General features: G+C 47.8%; 1 protein-coding gene across 8 annotated transcripts in view; it reads left to right on the top strand.

Annotated features, from left to right (window-relative positions):
* The first annotated feature begins 5,809 nt into the window (after nt 1-5,809).
* The window catches only part of p120ctn (adherens junction protein p120), a 141,253-nt gene continuing 121,906 nt past the window's right edge, over nt 5,810-25,156 (top strand). For 3 of the 8 annotated variants that reach the window (XM_075672620.1, XM_075672623.1, XM_075672624.1), the window contains exons 1-2: nt 8,131-8,536; nt 9,641-9,782. In XM_075672620.1, coding sequence (XP_075528735.1) covers nt 9,645-9,782 — 138 coding nt within the window. In that variant the 5' untranslated portion in view covers nt 8,131-8,536; nt 9,641-9,644. Of the gene's footprint in view, nt 6,715-8,130; nt 8,537-9,640; nt 9,783-25,156 lie in introns of those variants that run through there. The other 5 variants (XM_075672622.1, XM_075672621.1, XM_075672619.1 and 2 more) reach the window with 4 other exon arrangements.

The raw sequence follows: 25,156 nt of genomic DNA, 5'->3' as shown, positions 1-25,156 counted from the left end.
AGAAACACAGAAATGCTCGTATTAGACAACCGTCTAATCGATCTGTACGAAATTTGCTGCATTTAAGAAACAAACTATTAATTAAACCGACTGTAAGAAGCAGAAATTTGATTCAGGGCCCCGAAAGAGTTCATAAGAAGGTCCCGAAAATTGGTAAGCAAGAAGAAAAAATGATGCACAATGTTTTTGTTGTCAAAGAAATACCTCAAAGAGGTGCGACCTAATGCTAATGCATTTCTCTCTCATTTAACATTAAATCGCCAATGAAGTCTCGTTTCTGTTTCGTGATATCTCGCTGTTGTTACTTGATGCAGACTGTTTCAATACTCGCTGCAGATGGCTAAATAGCTAAACGAATAGCGGCCGTCTTAAGTCTCGTTCCAGGTCTGACAAAAGGCAAGAAAGGCAGTTTTGCGAAGCCATCATCAAAATAAAAAATGATGCAGGCTACTTTGCTGTCCAGACAAAATCGCAGTGAGCAAAGGCTTGGAGACGCGACGGGAAGGTCCTCTGGCTCACAGGGAAGACTTAGTCATGTTTCTATACGCGCTTTGTGCAAACTGCGGTGTGTTTTTACATAATATAGAACTACAATATGTGATTTTCTCAGTTTCTTTTTTTTTTTTTTTTGACGTGACGTAGCGTCACGTCGCAGAGACGTCTTCCAAACGGTTCCAGCTGCGTTTCATTACTTGGAATTGAAGCTGTCTTCTTAGCTGTGAACGTATAGACTGTCTCCAACAACAGCCCCAATTGGAGCACATTCTAAGCATGTTTCTTCCCTAGACTGACGGCGGATATATTACGTCATCGTTTGGTTTACCGCGCTGGGTTTCCGCACAAGAGACAATACCAAGAGGGACGAGGCCGAATGACGATGCAGTTTTTCTTACACCAATTTAAGCGGATTTTTTTTCACTGAACGTCGCTAAGTTCCAACGAACTATAGTGCGTTCTTTGATCTATCGCTTCTACTAATGAAAGCATTCGGCATTTGAACCCGCCGTGGTTGCTCAGTGGCTATGGTGTTGGGCTGATGAGCGCGAGGTCGCGGGATCGAATCCCGGCCACGGCGGCCGCATTTCGATAGAGGCGAAATGCGAAAACACCCGTGTGCTTAGATTTAGGTGCACGTTAAAGAACCCCAGGTGGTTCAAATTTCCGGAGTCCTCCACTACGGCGTGCCTCATAATCAGAAAGTGGTTTTGGCACGTAAAACCCCAATTATTATTATTCGGCATTTGATTCAACATTTGAAGCCACATGTTTTCGGGTATTTGCGCGTGATTCGATTGATTCGAAAATCTCGCTCTTCTGTAACACCCGTATGTGTATAACATAACCCCGGCTGCATTCAGCTCTCGTAACTTCTGCATATATATATATATATATATATATATATATATATATATATATATATATATATATTCGAGGACAACGCAGCGCCGTTTTAGTGAGGCGCCGCCTAGTGCTCTTTCCGTCTCCCTGACACCTTCCCTTTCTCTCTCTCTCTCTCATTCTGTAACGCGCCGAAGTTCCCTGATCACACCGCGCGCCTCGATCGATCGGTCGGTCACTCTCGTAGACACTCCCGCTTTGGCATGACGTGTACAACTTCCAGAGCGCCATGCGTCACCGTATGGTGACGAAGCGCGTTGTCTTGAAGCCACAACGTCTCCCCTCGGCTGGCAAGCCCCTGACTGATCCCTCGATATATAGGACCCCACTTTCGGGTGTACTATTCTTATTATTAGTAGCAATTATGCAACTTTGACTTTTTTATTTTTTTTAGCCTGAAAGACCACACGACTGATGCCAATGCGAAGACTGTAAGCCCGTCACCCGAGGAGCTCACAAACGTTTCCAGAAAACAAAAACCAGTTGACACCACCTCCTCTTTTCTCTCTCTCTCTCTTTCAATATTTTATTTGGTTCGCTCGTTCGAAGATTTGCCCTGAACGCTGATGTTACATCAGTTCTGAGGATGCAAACCGATGGAAAAAATTGTGCTGCGTAAAGCAGGTCCTCCGGTCCGCAATGCCTGAACGGAATCGCGGGTTCTCTGCGGTTGCCGTGTTCTGATGGGCGCGCAATTTGAAGTGAAACGCTCGTGTGCTTAAATTTAGTGCACATTAAAAATTTTTCAAAAAATATCAAGAGCACGCGATCAAAGTTAATCCAGGGGACACCACTATGTGGAGTCCTTTGCATAAACCATTGCGTCACTTTAGGGTGTCGAACCTACCACTATGGTTAAGATCAGATTATACTGATAATTTAACGCGGGCAACATCCTGACCGTAGGTACTGGATAAATATGGGTAAGACTAAAATGGCAGGTGCCACATTTAAGGGCTTTCACTGCCATACGTGTGCGGCACAAATTTAAATTGTGACAAACCAATAATGAATGAATCTATCGATCGATCAAATTCAAACGGTGCAGTACTCTTGGGGAATGCCGACACGACTTCTTTGTAGGTAACCGCCGATCCGCCTTGAGTCAAATTTGCCGCTTTTGAGAGAAAATACGTTATTATACTGACCACACGAATCATAGGTTTGATTCGGGCGCCGAAATACTTGTAAAAGCCCCGCCATTTCGAAGTTTTCAAGACACTTGTTTGTATGATCATACGTGTCGCATCATGACGAAAATAGCCGTCGATGTTCCGCTTGCTGTGGACGCTTATAATTTATTTGTTAATGCTTCATTCATGATTACATCACACACTTTTTCAATATATCTTTCTTTTTCTTGCAGTTTTAACGTCCTTGCACTGTTTATTTTTCGCGACTACATAGCTCAATTTCATCCCTTTGCACGCTTTCGCTTTTAAAGATTCCAATTACCGATATTCTTGTCATGGCGCTCTATGACCTCAGACGCCATTACGTCATAAATTCCTATCAGTCAGTCATTACCATCAGAAAAAATTTGACCCAAATATGCGAGCGCAGTGTTTGATCGACGAGGGCCGTTCGACGCAGTCAACCCTGAGCACGCTTGTGGGCCGGCCGGGAACATATCACCGGCCGGAGTGGCGTAGCCGCATATTTTGTTTGTTCGGGGTGCTGCCGGAAAAGAAGGAAAAATAACAAAATCTAAATTTGAACGCGTGACAACACGCCCTCTCGCTGCAATACCGACAGAATAAAAAGAAAATGCAGGGCTTAGTCCACAGAGCATGATGCGCGCACTTGCGCGGCATTGTCCACCGGCGAGATGAAAATGTATAGGGGCGCGTGTATGTTTCACCAGAAGTGGAGACCACAAGACTACAACCGTTCCTTGGGGACGTGGAGGAGAAAAGAAAAGAATAAAAAACTTAATGAAGAGGAAAGCGAGGAGGGAGAGAGAAGTGTAGATAGTTGGAGGGGACCCCAGGACCACACTTGTGTCCAAGTTCGCAAGCGGCAAGTCAGTGTGCGGGTCAAGCATAAGGAGGTCTCTCTGGCTGGGCGCTATGGTAACACGTTTCCGAACAGTTTGTGCTTGTGCGGTACACGATAAGATCAGCAACTTTATGTTGCCGCCATGTTGCAGATGGAGGCGGCGAACTGTTTCCAACGCGTCAAAAGGCGTTCTATAGACAAAATCCTACGATAGTTTCCGGTGCAGGTGGTTGTCTTGGTCGCCGTGAACGACAGCGCGACGAAATATCGGGAAGGCTAAGCCCCCCTCCTTCCTTTGGTTGCGCTTCTCACGGGCCGAGTTCATATTGTGTAACTGATATCTTCATGCAGCGCTTATATACGAAGCCTCTTTTCGGTTGCCCTATCGCAGAGCTAGATGAACCCGCAATATTTTGTCATACTCTTTAAAATGTTTGCACCCTCTGAGGCTTATCTCGTCCAACAACGATAATTGTCATCTATCTTGCCCCATTTCCTTTCTTTAACGCTGCGAGACCGGTACTTCCAGGTCACGAACGGCGTGCGCGTTATCGGCGTGGCATAGCACTTTAGACAGGAAAGTAGGGAGAGCGCAGAGTTTTCAAGAAAGGAAACGCAAACGGGGCAGATGATAATTATCGTTGTGGGACAACATAAGCCCCAATGGGTGCAAACTTTTTTGAGAGTGTACACAAGGGTGTAACGTCTGCAACAACGTCCCTTTGACGCCATGTTTCTGTTACCCTCTGTCAGCCTGTTCCCGCCCCGAGATCGCGTTTTTTTCTTTCTTTTTTTCTTGCTTCGGCAGCATCCGAACTCAGTCGTAATGGCTTATCTTGAACATGAAACAATAAATTTTTTAAAGAAATGTAGCTGAAATGTGCCATTTGTACGCCATTAATAATTCTCCGTGGATAACAGGGGAATAAGAAAGAGGTCAGTCAGCTACACTTAGAATGCTGCAGACGGGATCTTTCCCGTCGCGGGGATTCCTCAGTAGGATGTACTCGGATGTGGACCCTAGTTGTCCCGACTGCACTGAAACCTTTTGCTCAATGGCTCACATGCTCTGGCGATGTCCCGCGTTGCCTAACGACTTCCTCTCCAGCGAAGCCGAATGGGAGGAGGCCATCAGAAGCACGGTACTCCGAAAGCAAGCCCAGGCTATCCAGAGGGCCCAGGAAAGAGCGGAGTGTCACGGCGTTCTGTCCTTTACGTGGGCGCGGCCAGCGGCTACAATGGCCTCCCGTTAGGAGGTCCTCGTAGCTCCTCAGGATTAAATAAAGTTCGTTGTCTGTCTGTCTGTCTGATGTCACAGACTTCTCTTTGCGTCACTGACCTTGACGCCTTGAATTCCAACTTCGCTCATAAACACCGGCTATGACACCTGGTGTCTTGGTGTAGTGGCGTTAAATTCGTTACCCAGAAACTTGTCCAACTGAAAACTTCGGTTAAAGTATGCGTCCGTCGCTAAAGTTTGCTAGAGCTCTTTCGCATTTGCGAGAGTGTTGGTGTGTTTGGCTCCACTGGCAAATGTGCTCCACCATTTCGTTCGGTACAAAAGACCTGGAATAGAAACCACTCTGCCCAACTGTGTGTCTGTGTGCCAGTGTGCGTGCTTCTGTTGTTTTATTCCTTGTAAAGACATTGCCAATATGTTTCTTCCCGAAAGCGCGTTCTTCTTGCTAGTCAAACTCTATCAGGCTACATGAGGCAGGAAACTAACGACAATGGAAGAAACAGCTGGGCCTAAAAAAAAAAAATAAAGAAGGTAGGAAAACTGTTCGACTTTCTTCCACCAGTAAAACCTCACGTGAGTCGATACTCGCGGCGGCCGCGCGTCTTAAGTTTATTATTGATCACCCGTCCAACTGAAAGCAAAGGCGAAGTGCAACAAGGAGCAGCGCCGCATTTTGATGGCTCTGTTCTGTGTCGAGCGAGCGCACGCACAGGAATCTGCGACGTGCGTCCATCCCGCGAGCGAAAATGCAGCCCTGCCTTCTTTCTGAAGTACGAAGGAAAAGGAGCCGTGAACGATGATGCCAGCCGGCCAGGTCCTGGCATTCGCTCGAAAAAGCCAGACGCTGCCAAAGGCGCAACACGCCTTGACGAAACTGTTCGATGCATGGCGACCCCCGCAGGCCTGACCGATAAATGAAACACTCCCAGGATCACCCCGTACTGAGCAGAGCCTGCCGGCCCTGTAGGGCCACTGAAAAACACAGCTTCAGAAGAGGGAAGGGTAGGAAGGATCGCGTTCTACGCAAGATCGGCAGCAGCTTCGTCTCATTACTTTACCGAGTGCTTCCAGGGTTAGAGAACGCCGTTACTCTCTCGCGCTCGCGAACAGAGGGCGCCACATGTCCAGATAGCGGTCACCGCGGCTGCCTGCGTGCGATACACGCCTGGAAGGAGGCTTTTGCCGGTCGAAGGACGGGCAGCGGAGAAGTGCTAGTGGAGTTCGCGCACTGCAGTTCGAGTTTACGCCCTTCCGAAGAAGAGACGCGGAAGCCAGTTCCCTTATCTCCCACTTTTTTTTTGCGGATAACGCGCCTCGAGTGCCAAACCGGCGACGGGATATCGAGATGTGAGCTAAGTGGAGCGCAGTGCGCGGGTCTCTATCGCCCCGTTCGCGATGTGCTGTAGCAGCAGCGGAGGCGACGGTGTGCTGCGAGCGGCGCGAGCGGTGTGTTTTCATGCCAACCCTTCGTTCGATGCGTCGAAGAAGCAACGCTACCGTGACGAATAACGGCCAGGATTGAACGGCGAAGGTCGTCGCGGCAACGTGTTCCGTGTCCCGCAGATACCTCTCCTGGGGCGAGCTCGGTGCTATCGCTCGTTGCAGTCGTTGTGGGACGCCGGCCGCTGGAGCAGCGTACTCGTATGGCGATTTCGGGCCCAGGGTTCTGAGCTCTCCGTGGGTTAGGGTTAGGGCTCTCAGAAGGATCTTGCCTGCACTTCATCGCTGTTCTTTTTTTTTTTTCTACTTCACTCCGCGTTCGAGAGCCTGCACTCGAACTGAAGCGAGCTGGGAAACTCGAGTGCGCGCTCATCAAACGGCTCATCTTGTGAAACCAGTGCCGTGTCGATTCCCTGCCACACTGCTTTTTCTGCTTTCTGGTGCGAACTTTCGGGAGGGGAGTGCGTGTTGTGCCGGTGTTTTGTTGTGATCACGTTGGCTACTCGGGTGTGTCGGCTTTGAACACAGCAATCAGATCTCGGAGGGGCTCTTCGTTCGATGCCCGCACTGCAGAGACAGCGAACCACCACCAGAAATGAGTTTGCGGAGAGCACCGACGCAACCTGAGAAAATGGAAGGTAATTACGCATGCAAACTTTCTACGGTACTAGGTTAACGCCTTTTTCATTGTTGTGGCTCGCCATTTAATTAAGCTGGTTCAGTTGTCGTAGCAGATGTATGAAGTTCGTTTGTTTTATTATTTTTGCTCTGCCTTTATTTGCACTAACTAAATAAATTCTTAATGACTCCCCTGCCACATGAACCCGCAATTATGCAACATAACAGCCCGTCAGTCCTTATTTCAGTAGTCATATCATGGAGAAAAAGAAGCAAAAAAAAAAAAAGAAAGAACGAGAAAGGAAAAAGCGCGCTAGTTTTAAAATGAGAAAAAGCCCGTCATTTATATCATTGGCCGTCGGTATATTCCTTGTTATCTCGGCGATGTTTTTGATAGGTGCATAGAAGTGAAAAAATGTAAACCCCGCAAATGATGGCAGAACTTGACATAAAAGATGACTTGGACATCCTTTCGCGATCGGAGCGCACAACATATCCAGCTGCCTGACTTGGGAAATCAATCTTACATACTGCGATATCCGTGCATGCAAGGAGGACAGTGGAAAGTAACGGCATTCCTCATGACAGCGGCGATATTTCATGGTGTGATTTAGTTCCATATTTATTTTTTCCACTCGTACAGCCCTGTATACCGCACGTGCTCGTGAGACCGGCGGCCTGCCTCGGCTCGTCATGTTTTATTAAAATCACGCTCACCGGATTCCTCGCAGCGCTCTTCTCAAATTTCTCATGCCAGCGCGCGCGATCGACTTTCAGACGCTCATGCCGGACCCCCTCGCTTCTTTTTCTTTTTTTTTTTTTTTTTTGTGCTCGTGCATCTACTACTTGGACTCATGCCAACATTCTTGACTCGCCTCTTACGCTTTTCTTCCTCTATAATTTGAGCAGCGAGCGACTGTGCTCTGTTCGTTACGTCAGCTGCAAGTAACCAAATCTGCCTCCTCGCGGAAATATCGACGCGCACAGCATAACTTGGATAACGCCGCGGTGGGACCCGCAACTGTCGCCAAATGAGCAAGCGTCAACACAAAAGCGCAACCCGCGACGTGCGGCCCATATGGCCTTTTTCGGAGAGGGCAGCAGCTTTTGCGGTGGTCGGGACGATGGGAAAGGGAGACTACTCTTTGAGGTAAACTTCTTTAGATGCTCTTCATTCTTCTTTTGTGTCGCCGCTTTGCTTTTGTTGTGTAGGTGCCGCGCGAGTCTCCGTCCGCAGCCAGCAAGGCCGCAGGTCAGTCACCGCCCGCCGCCAACCACCACCGCTGTTTCGAATAATGCAACGCCGTTCTTATACGGCCCCTCGAAGCGGCCGCCGCCAGCTAGCCCCCCCTCACCCACGCCTCCTTCCTACGGTCGTCCCCTCTAGGGACAGTTTGGAGAACCACGACAATGCCGCTTTCGAAGTTGTTTGCTTGATTTCTAGTTTCATTCCTGTTCCGCGCAAGTGTCAACTGTGCTTGTGGATGCTACGAAGCCGTGTTTCAGACGTCGTTGAGTGACAGGTTTTGCTCGAGTTCGAGCTCCGTGTGACCACGCGCGCTGTGTCGGCGGCTTGTCCGGTCGATTGCAGCATTGGCGGCCAGCGCACGAATTCCTCGCTGACCAGTGCGCGGAGACGTTGAGCTTTTGTGCGGGCCGCGGACCTCTTAGGCCTAGCGGGTCTCGTACGGACGGACCCCAACGACTTCAGTTCGAAGCAGACGCCGCATTCCAACGAAAGACGCCGCACGTTTGGTTTTGCTTTGGGTGCCAACGCCTCGAAGGCGTCGTATTCATGCCACTGATGCGGCCGCCACGGACTAAGTTCACGCGTACGGCTGGGTAAGTTCTCCGGCCCCGTTTTGTTGTTGCCGTCGAACCGGCTTCTCTCCGTGCGTGACACTCGATGACGTTGCGTGGCGCGGTGAAAAAACTAGGATTGCTGTCGCGACGAGTCGGAAGGCTTTTCTTTTTTTTGTTTGGTCTGACCTCAAAAAACCGCAGCCCCAGAGGACGCGGATTTCATCTCCGTGTCCTCGGGGCTAGTACGCGGTTTCGTGCTTCATCGTACTCCGGTTCGTTTGTCGTGGAAAAAAAAAAAAAAAAAAAATCTCTCGCTCTAGCGTGGCTTCGGCCCGTGGTTTCAGCTGACAGCACCTGTAGCGTGCGTCGTTGTATCACTGCAGGTGCATGGGAAATTAGCGTTTGCGTTCAGCTGATTTAGAATGGTGACTTCAGCACATAAGTTAATTGTATGCAGCCCGTATAATTTGAATTTGTGGCCAATTCCTAAGGAAGTATCCGTCATCGACATGGGCAGCTTTTTGGTGTATTGTCGCACACTGTTCGTAGAAATAATGGTTGGCATCGTCGTTGTGTAAGGTTTGTTGAAACTGAAACAGATGTTGGCCACCTTCTTCGCAGATCACATGCCGAAGAGTCGAAAGCTGGACGAGTTGGTACATTTTGGAAACTAGTAGCAAAAGACAAAGTGCCTGTGTTGCGTCTTTAACCGACCTTTGTGCGCTGTTAATTGTTTTCAGTCGCATGACTGATGCACAAAATTAACGCCTTTCACGAAAAGCAGTTTTCCTGGCCGTGCTACCTGAATGTTCTGAACATTTTCCATCACAAAGTGCCGCAAAGTCTGTGAGCTATACATAGTGCTTTCATACATAGGTGTATTTGCACTGTTAGGTGTTTGCTCGCCGGATCACCATTTGTTTCTTAACTCGCAGGGTCAAGTTTCGTTTGAGGGGTCAGCTTTGTTGAATCCCATATGGTCGTGGCTTGTCATTACAATGGGTCAGCAAAGTCGTTGTGCATTGGTAGTTTGAATCTATCCTCTGCGCTGTTTCCACTTCCAAAAGACCACTGGCTCTGACCGAACTCTTGGCATTGTGAAGTGTATGACTGGCTGAATGGATACAATGTCTTGTGCTGCAGTTGAATGGGATCCCCATCAGCTCCGCTTGGAGAGCACAGCAGCATGCCGGCAAGCCAGGACGCTCCACCGCCGGAGCCGCCGTTAATGCACACCTACCCAAATAGCTCAGCGGCCAGCATACTCCAGTCCGTGAAAGAACAGGTGAGGGCTGCAGCCCATTGCCGTGATAAGTGGTACAGTCATCCACACTTTCCGAAGCGCTTGAGCGTATGTCACTGCGGAACAAAGAGTAACGACGTAGCAGCTGCAAGTTCAAGATGCAGTCAAACTTTGTAACAAAGTTGCATGTGGTGCAAGAATACCTTCATTATACCCAATGTTTGTTACAAGTGTATATTTGTTACATGCTGATATCGGCTAGATGCATTCTATATTTACTTTGTTATATGCGATAATTCGTTATATCGATGTTCAACTGTGCCGAGCTAAACACTGTGTTTTTGTGCTTGGGCGTTCATTTGGAGTCTGCTGGTCTTAAGTGTCGTCTCTGGAAACTGCCAGCAATGCACAGATTTTGATTTCTTTGCAATGCAGCACACTTATTCATCATTCTAGATCGAAGTGTCGATGACGGTGCTGCATTTAATGCAAACGTGATGGAACTGGTACTCGTACATATTCGTACACCAATATGTGGCCGTTTTTACTTTATTTAGCAGTAGCAAGAAATAAGCACTTAAGTAAATGACACCTTTTTGAGTTTGTGAGGAAACGGCTATGCATCATTTCTTGCGGTGCAGAATTATGTGATGGCCGGCAACACAGTAGACATTGCAGGAGGGTTTTCTTTCTTCTCTGTTTTTTTCTTCTTCTTTTCTTTCTTTTTTTGCACGCAGTCTTCAGAATATTACCACTACAGCTGGGAAACGTAAAACTGGGCCTTTTGGAAGCAAACAGTCCTCAACATGGACACTTTGTAGCATCCTGCGTCCTCATGTTCTGTGTCTTGTGCTTAGTGCTGTTTGCTCCCAAGGCATTTTGCATTCTTGCAAAAACCACGTCATCACTAACTTCTCTGACAGCTCAACTGTTTTCTTCGAGCCGTGAGCTGTGGGTCAGCAAGGAGGATTTATCTGCGATTTGTCTACGAAACAGCTGCGTGAAAACCTGATGAATTGGTGTCCTGGTTATAGCTCCTTACTCCTACTCGTGAGGCGATGAAAGATTAATTTCAATAAGCTCTATTTAATTAAGGGCGACAAACCCTTTGGCTTTGCTATGACACCAGTAATGGTGCTGCCTCTGCATTTCACGATGTGCAAAGCACGACAGCAGACATAAGACGGAAAGCCACGACTGAGACAAGCGCTGTTCTATGTCTGCTGTAATGCTGTGCACATCATGGATTGCTAGCTAGCCCGATCGCACACTTTGTGTTTTGCTTGGTTTGACCTAGCTTGTTCCTTCCTCCGTGCTTTTATCGCTGCAGTTTTCCTGTGTGCATTCTTCTCTTTCATTGTTCTTGTCAGTATTGATGACGGGGCTTATGACCTGAGGAACATTTCCTATACTTGGCATTGTACCAAGGGCGACCCATAACATTTCTCTTACTTCAACGAAATATAAACAACGTCGCTGCTGAAGAGACTGGCAAAAACAGCAACATGCCTCCTATAATCAAGGAAAATTGGGAGAAAATGAGTAATTATTTGTAACCCAAATAATTATTCTACACCCTTCAAACTTTTGTCACTCATCACCGATAGCGTGGCCACAATTTTTTCCAAATATGACATCACCGTGTTTTTTCTCACAGCAGCAGAGAATCTTTGTAAGTGTTATATATAAAAACGCTTCAAAATAGGCCACAAACAAGGGTTCCAAAATTTTCGTTTATCCCCTAATTAATCCATTGATGACAGCATGTATAAATAAAAGAAAATGTTATTTGCCATGCATGTCTGCAATACACATCGAGAATAAAGCATAATCAACGAAAAGGAAATATATATATATATATACTTTTTTTTGGGGGGGGGGGGAGATGTTATCAGCAGTAGGGGGTAAACCTTAGGCACAACTTAGAAGTGGGGCTTCACCTTAAACCACCTATGGCTTTGCTTGGCATTTCTACTGACAGCTATTGTCATATGTGAGTCATGCATGTTCATTTGCTTTGCTTGCAACCACCTGTGTGACACAGGTGGTGCAGCCGGAGATCTTGCATCAGTCTGTCTCTTCTGACTGCTCTTTCAAGAGAAAGCGAGTTGTGTGCCGAATTTCTTCCACTTCATCCTGTGCTCCTGCTCTAAACCAACAAAGGATGCTTGCCGCCTGTTGTTCTCATTCAGTGTTGGCTGAACATTTAGCCAAAAACTTTTTACTCAGTATGAAAATGCAGATAGAAAAAAAAGACTATATCTGGTATGTTGCCTCTAGGCAACATTCATCAGTAAAGGGCTAACCCAAATGGCGGTGTGCCATATGTCTTCTGGAGGCACAGAATGGAGGGGGTCATGGCCTTTGGGCAGAAGCGCCTGCAGAACAAGCTTTCTAAGCTGTTAGATCCCCAGGTGAACATCAACAGTGCAGACATCAGGTTGACATTTATGCAATGTAAATTCATGCTGCATTCGATACCACAAGTCAAACGCCACAGATAACTGGCTAGCAATAAATACATGGCATAATTACAAATGCCACCTTGATTGAACTTGCAAGAAATGGGGGTACAGCCATGGCAGGTCAGTATGCAAAGTTAAATGTTTGCGGATTAATTACAGCTTTTGTAGAAAATTACCTATTCAAGCATTAGACTTTCATGCAGCTGTTATTCACAATGTTTTGCAGAGCCCTCGGAGAATTGTACATCACACAAGAGTTAATATACGGTGGAAATGGGGAGCATATTAAGTTTAATGTCTGGGGAAACTAAATATTCCTACGTTAATTAGCAGCTTTGCAAATAATTGCCGACCTCTAATTTCTTTCGCTTTCTTCATGCATTATATGAGTTCGCCCCAGTGTCATCAGTGAGCTAAATGAGGCACATTGTTTGTATGGGGTGAAATAAAGGGCATGGTTACAGGTATATGTAGGCAAAGTTCAAAGTTGGTGGCGTAATTGGGGCCTTTGCAATATAGTAAGTATGCAAGTGCGCTTGGGCATTATGAGTGCGTTAACAAGTGCCACAAGATTTTTCTTGTTGCCCTTGTGGAACTACACATGCCATCGTGATACAGGTTAGTGAAAATTAGGGAAATACTTTGGGAAGTTAAATGCATGTGGATGAAATGCTATTCTTGCAAGATTCCTTTACTAAGTACACGAAAGTATTTTTAGGTTGCTTTATACTACATTATTGTGTCTCAGAAATATTTGTTACAAGAGCTTACATTTCATGAAAGCGGGTAAAATAGTATGCATAATGTGTGGTGAAACTAACATTCCTGGCACGATTAGGAGCATTGAAAACAAAGAGAACCCTTGTTTTTTACATACTGTTTATGTGTTATATGTGATCCATAATAGGTTGCTATGGCATTCTAGATCAACTAACCAAGGTGCCTGGCTTATAATTGTTTAAAATTGAGGACTACTTATGGCCTCAGCAGTAAATTACGTACGGAAGCAATGTGGAGCTATAAGTGCGTTTTACAATCGGCATGCAAAATAGCTCGCTGCCCTAGGCAAACTGTAAACACTGCTGTAATCTAACATAGCAAAATGAAGGGAACATTATAGCAAATCTGTATTTGCGAGGTCAAATGCATTTTGATCAAATACAGCCTTTCTAAAAAATTTGCTTAAAAGTTAAGGGCTTGAAAGCATTGTATGTTTTTGCATTGTATTTAATATACTTTAGAATAGAGAACTGCTGGGCTACTTGGTTATCGGACATAATAAACGAGTTTTGCACCAAAACCACACACACACACAAGAAAGGAGACAACATGGGCGCTCGTGTTGTCTGCTTTCTTGTATGTGTGGTTCTGGTGCAAAATTCATTCATTAGGTTCAGTTTTAAGCAACTGAAGTTCTTAACTGCTCAAGAGAAACAGGTTTGCTGGAAATTGAGTTCCAATTCTCCAATGTTGCACAAGTCTGCTCTTCTTTCTTTGAATCGTGCATGTGCTGCATGCATTACTTGGACCCGTGCCTACATATTTCCTCATTTCTTTTGCTTTTGTTTCTCTATAACTTGAGCAGCGAGCGACTAAGCTCGGTTTGTCCATCTTACGTCAGCAGCAAGCAACTGAATCTGCCTCCTTTGAAATATTGATGCACTCCGCAAGTTGTAATGCCATTCTTCTTGCTTTTCCGGCACTTACTGTCATCATATGCCTTAGGTCATAATGGGCGTTTTGGTTTGATGCATAAATAGCTCTCTGTACTTATTGCCTAAATTACATTGGCGCATCAATTTGTACTTCTTGGCAATTCAATTTGCAAACATAGTTCATACTGGAGTCATTTGCGACTGCCCCAGATTGTCCCCAAGGGCAGACAGAGACAGTTGTCGTTCATAATAACACAGTCAAGCTGCTTTACTTACACTGTAGTATTGGGCTCCTCAGGTTGGTGTGACCATTGCAAACAGGCAATGTATAGTTAAATATGGAAAGCCATTGCACACTGGTCATCTGGGATTTACGCTACTGGTACAAGAGTGTGCTTTGTAGCATGTAGCCTTTTTTCAGTGAAGGCATTTAAAAAACAGGGGGGGGGGGGCGTGAACTCAGCGCGTAGGTCTGAAATTTCCCAAGAGAATTCGGGTGATAGTGGCATGCAAATTTAGTTTCTGACTCATCTCTTTGTTGGCGAGTCTAGGGTGGATCACAAATGAAGCAAGCAATGCCACCTTGCTCAATACCCTTTCGTTTTCTCTTTTAAAATTGGATTGTTTATTATTTTTTCTCTTTTCCGTTGTCATTTTTCTTACTTCTTTTCAAAGCAAGCTGTTTCCACAGGCAGTGACCTTAATACAGAAGTGGGCTCTGTGCAGAGCTGAATCTCATTTGAATTCATTGTGCATTTCAGAGGCCCACAGTATCGCTAGCCGCCTAAGAAAAGGAAAATGACTTTTTAAAACTTCAAAAGTTTTTTTTCTTTCTGTCATTTGTTGAGGCGGTGGAGAAAGGAGAAGCACCAAGGTGTTCCACGTGCTTGCATTCCATTTCTGAATTTTGCGAGTAGCTTCGTTTGTTTGCATGTTCTCTATTTATTGAACCGCTGGGAGGAGGATTACATTTTGCCAATGTCCACTGTTTCAGCTGAGCTCAACAAGAATTGGAGCATTACTTTTTTCTGCTGTGGCCCAATGTTCCAATGTTCTGCTTTTAGATTGACTTTTTGACAGTTTGGTGTCTGCCTAGTTTTTCCATAATGCTTGCAGCAGCAACAAGACATTTAGTCTCTGAAAGAAATACAGACGTATTTTGTAAATAGCTTAAGAAAAAGATCTTTATGCTACTGCCTGGTGCATACCAATTTCAGTAATTGGCTGTTTCGTTTGAAGACCTTCGGGGTCACTTGGTGAAGTGTAATACAAATTGAATGCGTAAACTACAGAATGCGAAGTGGATGTCGTTTTGTACAGAATGGGGGGGGGAGGGGAGGTACCACCTGCTCCTATTCTTGTGGGCCTGACCTTTTCACTTTGTACTGTTGGTTATACGTGTCATTTTCCGGTCAGTTCCTGCCTCTGGTATGTGGTCTGTGCATGTAGTGATTGACCAAAGAAAAAACTTGGGCTCCAATCCACGTTGTGAAGGTGGTTGGACAGCAGAGCTGTAAACGACACCTAGAACAATTACCGATTGTGACATGGCTCGAAATTATTCACATGGCAACATTCATATGCACTTTTCCTAATTATTCACCAAAGACGTTTCAACGGCCTGCGACTTGGCTTGCCCTGCTACTTTGTGCGCCTACAAAGAGTGGACCACAGACGAGCGAAATGTACTTAACTTGGATTGGAACCACAGTCGGATCACACAGAGCAACTAAATCATAATTCTGCGTTAAGAAATTTCTTCTTAAATTTAGAATTTGCACCCTTGAAACGATTGATTGTAGTGTACCTTCGTTGTTTGGCCGCCTTTTTGGCTTCACGACATTCAGCATCATCCTGCTGTGCTTGGCGCTTGCGCTGGGCGTCCTGGACACATGTTCATCCATGGGACGAGCACGACGCCGTTGTTCACATTGTCATCTCTGTTCTCTTTGCCACTCCTCATATGCATGCTGCTCTTCAGGAGTCCTCACTATACATGGCCTTCTTATATATATATATATATATATATATATATATATATATATATATATATATATATAGTGTAGTTACGTCAGATCCTGTGCTGTTAGAAACCTGCACTTTATATTTTATATGGGTACTTAAGTCATGCCCCCTATTACAAGCAGCGGATGTCATTGTCAATCATTCTATGCCTCCCATTGTTAACAACCGCCTTGTCATCCATCACGTTGACACAATGTTTTATGCTTTTCTTTATCGAAACACATGCGCTGCAATCCAAGATCATGTTATCGAAACAACTTATGTGCTATGCACTGTATCTGCGACTTGAAAAAATATGCACACTCTTTGCTTCAATTCTAGCCTACGATTCCATTACCTCTGGAATCGGTCCACAGAAGAGGTTATTTTTATGCACGGACACGACAAATGCATTAGGGGGTAGAGGTACGCAGCTTCACTATAAAAGAATAGGCAGAGGGGAGAAAATTAAGACTTAGGAGCAATGATTGATGCAAACACTGCACTTCTACAACATATTATAGAATTAAAGCGTTATTTAGGCTTAATGAGCTTGTTGTCAGGCTCACTTGCTGAAAGCTTTAGTTAAGGTGTGTCCAAAGCAACTTGAAAGAATTGTACTAAGAGGAAAATCTACTAACCTGTGTGCTGTTATGTTGCAGTTCTTGATGTATTTTTATTCGGCCTATTATTTGGCTTTTAATGACCATCCTCGGTGGCATCTGTTGTCACCTTTTTATTGGGCTGGCTATGCTTCTTGTTCAGGATATTGGTGTTGCAATTACCTCGCTGGAAAAAAAGAAAAGCTTGTATGCCCTGCTCTTGCACAATGATCTGGTATCATCGCTTGGGATCACATACAAAAGAGGTGTGATCACATCGGATTATTAACAATGGCTGCGGAGTTACGGGCATATTGTCACGTAGTGGTGACGGCAGTCGCAGGGACGATGAGGACGGACAAAAGTTTGTCGAAAGAAGACTGTTTATTAGGCTGACTTGCGCCCACAATGCCCTGAATTACCCGGCGACGGCGAAGCGACCAGCGTGCTCGGCGGTCGTCGAACAGTATGCCCGCCGCTGTCGTCTGCGCTCAATTTAAAGCGCGTCTTGGCGCGTCTCAACTGGGCGCGTCTTGCGTCGCATGGCGGCAGCGCGCCTTGCGTCGCATGGCGGCAGCGCGTCTTGCGTTGCATGGCGGTAGCGCGTCTTGCGTTGCGTCGCGTGGCGGCAGACTTGAAGAGTGAGCAAGCACTGCATAGATTCGCGGCAATAGCTCACCCAGGGATGAGCAGGTGTTAGAGAAATGCGGGTTTCTCTAGTATTCAGGTCGCGATGTTCTCCACACTGAAGCAACTCGACGTTTCCGAAAGGTCGACGAGGGCTTCCGCGCGTATCCGGTCACCCACACTTATCTCATTGGCTCCAGCTTCCAGTGCGTGCCACAGTCGTCTCGTGAATACGAACGAGCCGCACCCCCTCTCCTTTCCTGTCGTCACCGCTTGCTACAGTGCTCGCGTGCTTTTTCACGCCGTGTGGACGGTGATCGCCATCAGTTTCACTCCATGCCTGCCTTCCGATAAACCGGAGGTCCTTTCTTTTTCTCGATATCGGGGGGGATGCAATCAAGGGTGTCGAATCGTCGCTGCTACGCGTAGACCTATGTCATTCGTCGACTCTCTCTCTCTCGCTACTCGACACGCGCAATCGAGGCCACGCAACAAACCCCATTGGCCGCTCTCGTTTAGTAGTTTCATTTCTGTGTTTCTGTGCGAGGCCCGTCGTGTTATGTGGAACGAGGCGCGTGTCGGAAGCGAGGCGTCGGTCTTTGGCGCTGGCTGCACCCTCTTCTTAATAAGTGAGCAGTGGCGGCCTCTACCCGGGCATGTGTGCACACAGACGCACACGCCTTAGCTTTTTCATAGGTGCGTCGGGTGGTTTCAGCGTTGAAGGTGCTCGCGTCTGTGCACGCGAGAAAAACAAAATTATTCTATAGAGACGTCTAGACTGAGACGGTATCATTTGAAAGCTCCATTAATTTCGCCGTGAGAAGTTATTCATTAGAAGAAAAAGTTCGAAGTTCGATTCTCTTGAATTTTGCGTTGAAACCCAAGTGCCCGTAGGTCACTGTGACGTCACAGATTTCACTCGTGTGTGTGTGTTGGGCCGTTGTGGATCAGCAAAAGTTCACTTGTCTTTTTGTTTCTTTTAGAAAACTACGTAGTTCTTACCCGCAAAAAAGTTTAGTCCTGAACCGACCATTTCAAAATTCATGACCTCACTTGCGAGCTGGCGCGGGAACTTCAATGGGGCGTCTCCACCTGGCGTAGTTCTGGAGTCTTTTATGACCCTGTCAAGCCTCTTCTAGCGGCAGCGAAGGTTTCTCTCTCTATCTTTTTTTTTTTTTTTGTATTCTAGAAGTATATAATTTACTAATACAGCTGCAATAATTTTTCTCTTTGATGTCCCTTTAAAGGCAGTAGGTGCCCTGAGCAGTGTCACAATGGCTATGGCGTTGCGCTACTGAACAGAAGGTCGCGGGTTTGTTTCCCCTACGCGGCAACCGCATTCCAATGTCAGCGGAATGGGAAAAGAAAAAAGGGGGGGGGTGAGAGAGAGAGAGAGAGAGAGAGAGAGAGAGAGAGAGAGAGAGAGAGAGAAGCCGCTTGTGCACCGCACTTTGGGTGCGCGTTAAAGAACCTCGGGTGGTCAAGATTAATCCAGAACCCTCTACTGCAGCGTTTCTCATAGCAAACTGTAAAGTTTTGGACCCTTGAACACCCCGAATTGAATTGGTATTTTGAATGCGAGTCATGCGCTGCACGGGGGAGTCGCGCTACGCATTTCACGGAGGAGATCGAGAAACATGAAGTACCACGAAAGGTGCGGAGTGAACTAGAAAGTATGTTAAGAATGTTGTGGGTGGGTATGCGTGTGTGCGCGCGCGCGCGCGTGTGTTTGGGCGGACTGGGGTGCGCTTCGGAACAGCTGCCGTCCAGCTGAAGCGGCGCAACGAGGTTCGAAGGCGAGGCCCCGGTTCTCCGTCGCGTCTCCGCTGCTCTTTGTTTGGAGACATAAACAAAAACGTGTCTCGTTGTACGAAAGCGTTTGAGGGGGAGGAGCGGCGAGGGGGTGTAAGCGGCGCCGGTAGACGGGAGGAGACACCGCTGTGCGAGTGGGCCTATGTGCTACGCCCCGCCTGGATGGCCAGCTTCCGTACCGGGAATAAACGTTCCGCGGAAGGCTGTCGGTGCGGGAGGGTGTGGCGGTTTCGAGGAAAGCGATTTCTTTTTTTTTTTTTTTTCTCCCCCCGCCAAGCCTGTCGCAAGCGTAAAGAAGGCTGCCGCATTTTTACACACGTAAGGCGCCCGCACTACTCGGGATGGAGCTCAATATTTGGTAACCTTGTTTCACGCCACTGCAGCATCAAATCGAGCACCCGAGGGGGCTCATTTAGCGACGACGTCACCGAAAGGCGCGAAGGGTACCGAACGTTTTAGTTATTTGTTTTACATACTGCGGGCCTGCAAGGGCTAGACCGGATGTGAGTGCATTCTAAAATACATATCAGCGAGAATGTAAACATAAAGAAAAGCGCTGTTGGGTCTCATCTGCAGTGGCGGCATGTTCTGCCTAACAGTCGCAGTTCTCTATGCGCTGCCAGCACGCAGTCGTAATTCCAACTCGTACAAGACCCAAATCCTGCCAATGTGTGCAAAAAAAAAAAAAAAAAAACGGGTTAATCGGCTACCACATACGGTAGTATTTGCTTCAGTTTCTGCTGGGCGTATGCTTGGGTGGCCTCTTTTTTTTGCGGGTTTCCTCTCAAGTACCGACGCTGCGAGACAACTTCGCATTCTAGCACGCACGCTCTCCTTAGCAGAGTGAAATACCGCGCATAAAAGGCGCACCAGACTGCACAGACTAAAACCTTGACTGCAACTCAGACCTCCGACTGGACTGCACCGACGCGAAGCGTCTCGTGTGTGTCGGTTGTGGCTGGGAGTATACCCTTCACGAAAGCTTATTCAGCACTAATTGGAATGGCTGATGGTCCTGCATGTGATGTTTGCGGATGCGAGGAGAACATTGACCACTTATTGTGCCACTGTTCGCAATTTGAAGCGCAAAGGCAATCTTTGTCCAACACATTGACGAAACTAGATGATCGCCCTCGTGAGTGAACAGACAGTGCTGGAGCACCGTCCCCACCGATCGTCGGCTCAGAAGGCAGCGAAGGCGCTTTTGTGCTTTCTGAGGTCTGGTTTGTACGAGCGGTTTTGACTCAAGTGGTGTCCGTGCACGTCTCTATACCCTCTCCCTCTCTTCCTTCTCTCTCTTCCCCCAGCGTAGGGTAGCCAACCTGACTCTTGACTGGTTAACATCCCTGCCTTCCTTATATCCCTCTCTCTCGCTATCTCACCTAGAGTTGCAAACGCTGCTCTTTCCTATTCGCCGTGCTTCTTCCAAAAAGTTCTCCCAGCGGGAATTGGTGCGCGACTGCTATAGATTTCCTTTCAGTGCGTAGCCGTTATCTTTACCGCCCTTATTGCCGCCGGGCTTGCTCGAAGGAAGAGAAGCCAGGTTAACTCTTCGGCAGGGGTGTTCCACTTGTTTCAGTGGAACAGTTTCAGGAGCAAACGTGACTACGCGAAAAATATGGCCTTGGGCTGTCGAGTGGTGTACCGAATACTTTACTGGCGCCATAAGTGGGACAACGGACGCGTAGAACGATGTTGTTAAAACGAAAATCGAGTTAATTCCTCCGGTACACGCAGTGATTGTCAGGAAGCCTGTTTTGACTGGACAATTTGTAAGCGGGTAGAAAGTGAGAAAGTCCCTCCATGGAGTTCGTGGTTGCTTGACAACTTGCCGTCGAAGTGCGCGTTGGGCGTTAAGCACACGTCATTTTCGTGCCAGGCGGGTTCAAGCAGTCACATTAGCCCCGTCGTCGTAATACTAGTAGACGTAGTCGGGAACATCACTGGTGTTAGTGACATCTGGTGACCTTGCGCTAAACCAATGTTCTCGCTACGCGTATCGCACTGGTAAATGAAACGCCGTGTTCCGGTTAGAGTGCTGGCGTCAGAGTGAGACTGACCTCAGAATATAAAGATTAGCTTGAGTCTCGAAAATCCTCAGAAAGGCCTTTTTTGAAACGCATTCTTCAAACGGGCAGCATTTAGCGTAGCCTTCCCGTCACTACAGTCAGGAGTGCGTCGTCTTTAAGACAAGTCGTAACAAACGCCATCTTTCATGGCCGGACAAATACATGTAGTGAGTACAACCCTGGAGCAACAAAGGACTGCACTGCCAAGAGTAAGCTAACGCTTTTTAACAGTAACGCACATGTCTGACGGTGTGAACGGTCGCTGCAGCTCGACTCTCTACTAAAGCGCATCGTAAGCTCTGCCTGTACGACTACACCTTGCTGTTTGCAACGCTTCGTGTTGCTATCCCCGTCTGGTAAAAATCGCACAAACAGCAACTACGAAAAAGCTAACCTAGTCAGCTGCGCACGTCCTGCTTACAGCGGGGGGCGGGGGGGGGGGGGGTGCGAAGTTGCTGACGCAGTTTCATGGCAGGTGCGCTACGAGTGCGCAACTTCCTCGTCGGTGTTGTTTGGCAGGGCGTGCGCTTGGCTCGCGTTAGCGCAACGGCTGTCAGATTCGTTATCACCCTCTGTTCCCGCGTCGCGCGAGGATACGACGCGTATGGTTTATAGGTGCCATGAATGCCATACGCGGAAGCCCAGGTGCGTGCGTTTCGCGATAAGGGATACGTTGCGTTATGTCCTTGTTGTTATTCTTTCTTTTTTTTTTTGTTCTTTCGCTGACTCGCATATTGTTGGCGAGACTTGTAGCGCCGATTTCCGGCTTTCCGTGCGTCTGCCGTGCGCGTTTGTGTTGAGGAACTCGCCCAACGATCGTTCTCTATGTTGAGGAAGGCCAAGTGGGAGCTCTAAGTGGTGTTGGGAAGGCGCGTAAGGTGGCCGCTTTTCAGGTGCCGCTTTAAATGCCTGTTAGGCAATGGCAAGCTATTGCGTATCCTTAGTGAAATTAGAGGCATCCTTTTGAGAGACACAGTCGGAGGAAGAGGGCGTTTACCTTTATATTAACGAAACAAAGGCGCGATAACTGGGCTAGATAAGCAATTAATAAAAAAAAAGAGATTAACCACTACACGTCTGTGGCCGTTATGACGCAAATGTATAAAAGTCACAGTCGGACCTGTATAGGCTATTTCACTTCTGCGTTCACTTTGCGTGTCTTGCTTTCCGTAAAAGGCCTGTTGTAGAACGCATCTCGTGTTCATGCCTCGGAGGACACGTTCTTGTCCTGCCACTTTTCTTTTTGAAGCCATCGCTGCTCTACAGGCCTTCCTGCGTTCTCTCTGCATCTATATCCTTGTTCTCACGGCGCAAGCTATTGCCGCCCGGTCGTACCTTTGCGATAGTGTATATGGCGAGAAGCGCAGGCTTTCGGAAGGCCCGTCGCTTCGCTCGCACATTCCTTCCTTTTAGTTCGCCCTCTTCTCGGTGCTCGCGCGCGCGCGGGGAGGCTGGGTGTCGTTCGTGTGTGCTGCGCGCTCCTCACTGCAGTCCCCACCGGGCGTTCTCGCTCGCATTCGCGGTGTCCTCCTCCACACGCCCCGATAGACCGCGAAGCCGGTCCGTCCGATATCGGCCTCGGTCGTCGTGCCTTCCAGATTCCGGCCAGCGTCTAAGCGCGTTCCAAGCGCGTCCTTCGTGTCGTGTGGAGAAACAAGGGCACGCGCGCGGTCGGCTCCTTGCGGCCTTGCGCAAGGAGATGCCGCCGCTGTTCGGTCTTTCGAAGCGCCCGAGGCGCCCGCCATGGCGCCGCTGTGCGCCGTAGTTATGTGCACGGCGCTGAGGGGCTAGCTCATAGTTAACAGAGCCTGTCGGCGCCGCATAACCAAAGAGACCACAATGAATTCATATGTTCTACAAGGACGATCTGTTTCTGCGCTTGCGCAGCTCCGCTGGCGCTTCTTTCTCGGATGCTCTTAAGGTCTGTCTGTTTAGCGTACGCAAGCCATCTGGCGCGACTTCTGTAGGTCTCTCGGGCGAGACCCGATATTGTGACACGATACGGCGCCTGCACATATCTTTTTTCGTTTTTTTTTTTCGTTGAACGCGCGTGGCGCCATGCGGTCGCTGTGCGTACCGGAAGTCGAGCCCGCGACCTCTTCATGCTTTGCAGTGAACGCCATAACCGCTTGCTATACCATTTCGATGGGGGCGAAATGCGAGGACGGTTGTGTACCCTGCGTTGCGTGCACGTTAACGAACCCCGGGTGGTGAAAATTAATCAGAACTCCTCCACTACGTCGTGCCTCGTGTATGATCAGATGACGGTTCTGGCTCGTGAAAAAAAAAAAAGCCCAGAATCTAATTTAATTTGTGATTAAAACTCAAGCAAGCTTTTGGAAACCATGGACGGTTTCTGGGGCCTTTTGAAGGCAGTCAGTTTGCAGGATAGATTAATCAAGCGTTAAATAAAGAATAGACTACTCGATTACGTTGAACTATAGGCGAAGTATACGAAGCACTTCGATTCTTCCGGCCTCGTCCTAGATAAAATGCGACCGACCTGAAAGGACAGCCCATTCTATTTTAGATCAGCGACAGAGGTAGTGTGGCCACCGCTTGGGATGCGTATGTATCTCCTTCCATCCCTAATGGACAGCGGCGGCACTGTACGGAACTGTAACGAGACGACAGACGCAGCTGGCAGGGCCTCCCTTCTTAGCGAACGAGCTTTAGATAACGGCGATTTATTCGGTGCATGAGCAGCTTTATCTGAACACGCGCAGCATGCGATGCTGGCCGAGTTCGGCGGCCTCGCCCCCCCCCCCCCCCCCTGCCGGCTGCGCGGAGCATCGAGACAGATGTGGGCACCCTGGCTATCAGACCGACGCGGCGTTCGAGTGCGGTTTTGGGTTTTGATTGCACACGCTGGACACGCGCGACTTTCTGGAGACGGGGAGGAGGAGAGATAAATAGGCAAGGAGCCGGTCGCCCGTACGTCTCTTATAGCTGCGGTCCTCCCATGTGCTACATGTTCCATGCCTACAGTTTGCAGGCTTGGCGTAGAGATTGCCGGGAGACGCAGCGAGGAGTCTTGGGGCGTGTAGCCCGTGTGACGATAGTCCGTGCATCTACATTTGTGTGTGTGTGTGTGTGTGTGTGTGTGTGTGTGTGTGTGTGTGTGTGTGTGTGTGTGTGTGTGTGTGTGTGTGTGTGTGTGTGTGTGTGTGTGTGTGATTCGAGCAGCTGGTAATCAGTCAGGGCACCTGTGTAAGCATCTAAGTTTACATCTCAGAAATTCACATGTCTGCTGGATAAGGTCTGTCTGTGTATGTGTGTTCTCGGTGGTAAGTGGCTTGCTCCGCAAATGCGCGTTGCAACGAAGTCGCGTTACCGAAATGTCGGTTATAGCGAACTTTTTAAAAATGGTTTAGAATATACTGCGAGTCCTTTACGTAGGCCCGTGCAGAATGTGGCTTATTATTTTTTTTTTTTTCAATGAATACGCGCGAGCACCAAATATAGCATCTCTCTAAAAGAAGTGCAGAGTCAACAAGCAAGATTTCGTGCGATGAAATACCCGTGTTGAACGCTTCACGCGAAGTAAAACACAGAAAGAACTTCAGCAAGCGTAAGCACTCACGGCGTGGCAACGGGCAATCATCATTTTATTTGTCGCCAACCGGCTTAGTTTTCTGTTGCGTTGAACTTTTACTGCGCACAGAGAATTGGTGCAATCGAAGGGAAGCGAATGTGTGCACGTCTGAGTTAGTGAGTCGCGTGGACTTATTTCCGTGGCACGCAATTCTTTAGCAGAACGCGCTGCCGGGCTAGTTGGTTCGTACTTGCAAATTAAACATGCGCGCACACCTTGGACGGGACAGAGGAAGGTAGCCACGTGACAAGCGTTACTTCGCAACTAAAGTTTATTCGAACTGGGGGCCCAATCCAAGAAGGTGCACTGACGGCACCGCCCACAAGTGGCAAGGAACATCGAAGTCATGCTGCAATGCATAAATAAGAACAACCAAATCACGGAGTACTTGATAAAAAAAAATGTATAAATTCTATGTGAACTTGTACCGCACAGAAATTGATGTACTCCTGACACGGCTTATAAGTCCGGAAAAGAGGCAGAGAGAGAAATAAATAAAAAGAAGTTGCGAGACATCGCGGATACGCGACGTCCCTGCAACCGGTGCCCTTTTGCCCCCGTCTTATATACCCGCGGGCCCGGCGTAT

The sequence above is a fragment of the Dermacentor variabilis genome, chromosome 10, assembly GCF_050947875.1.
Source record: "Dermacentor variabilis isolate Ectoservices chromosome 10, ASM5094787v1, whole genome shotgun sequence".
NCBI classification, from domain to species: domain Eukaryota; kingdom Metazoa; phylum Arthropoda; class Arachnida; order Ixodida; family Ixodidae; genus Dermacentor; species Dermacentor variabilis.
This window is presented reverse-complemented; position numbering and strand designations above follow the sequence as displayed.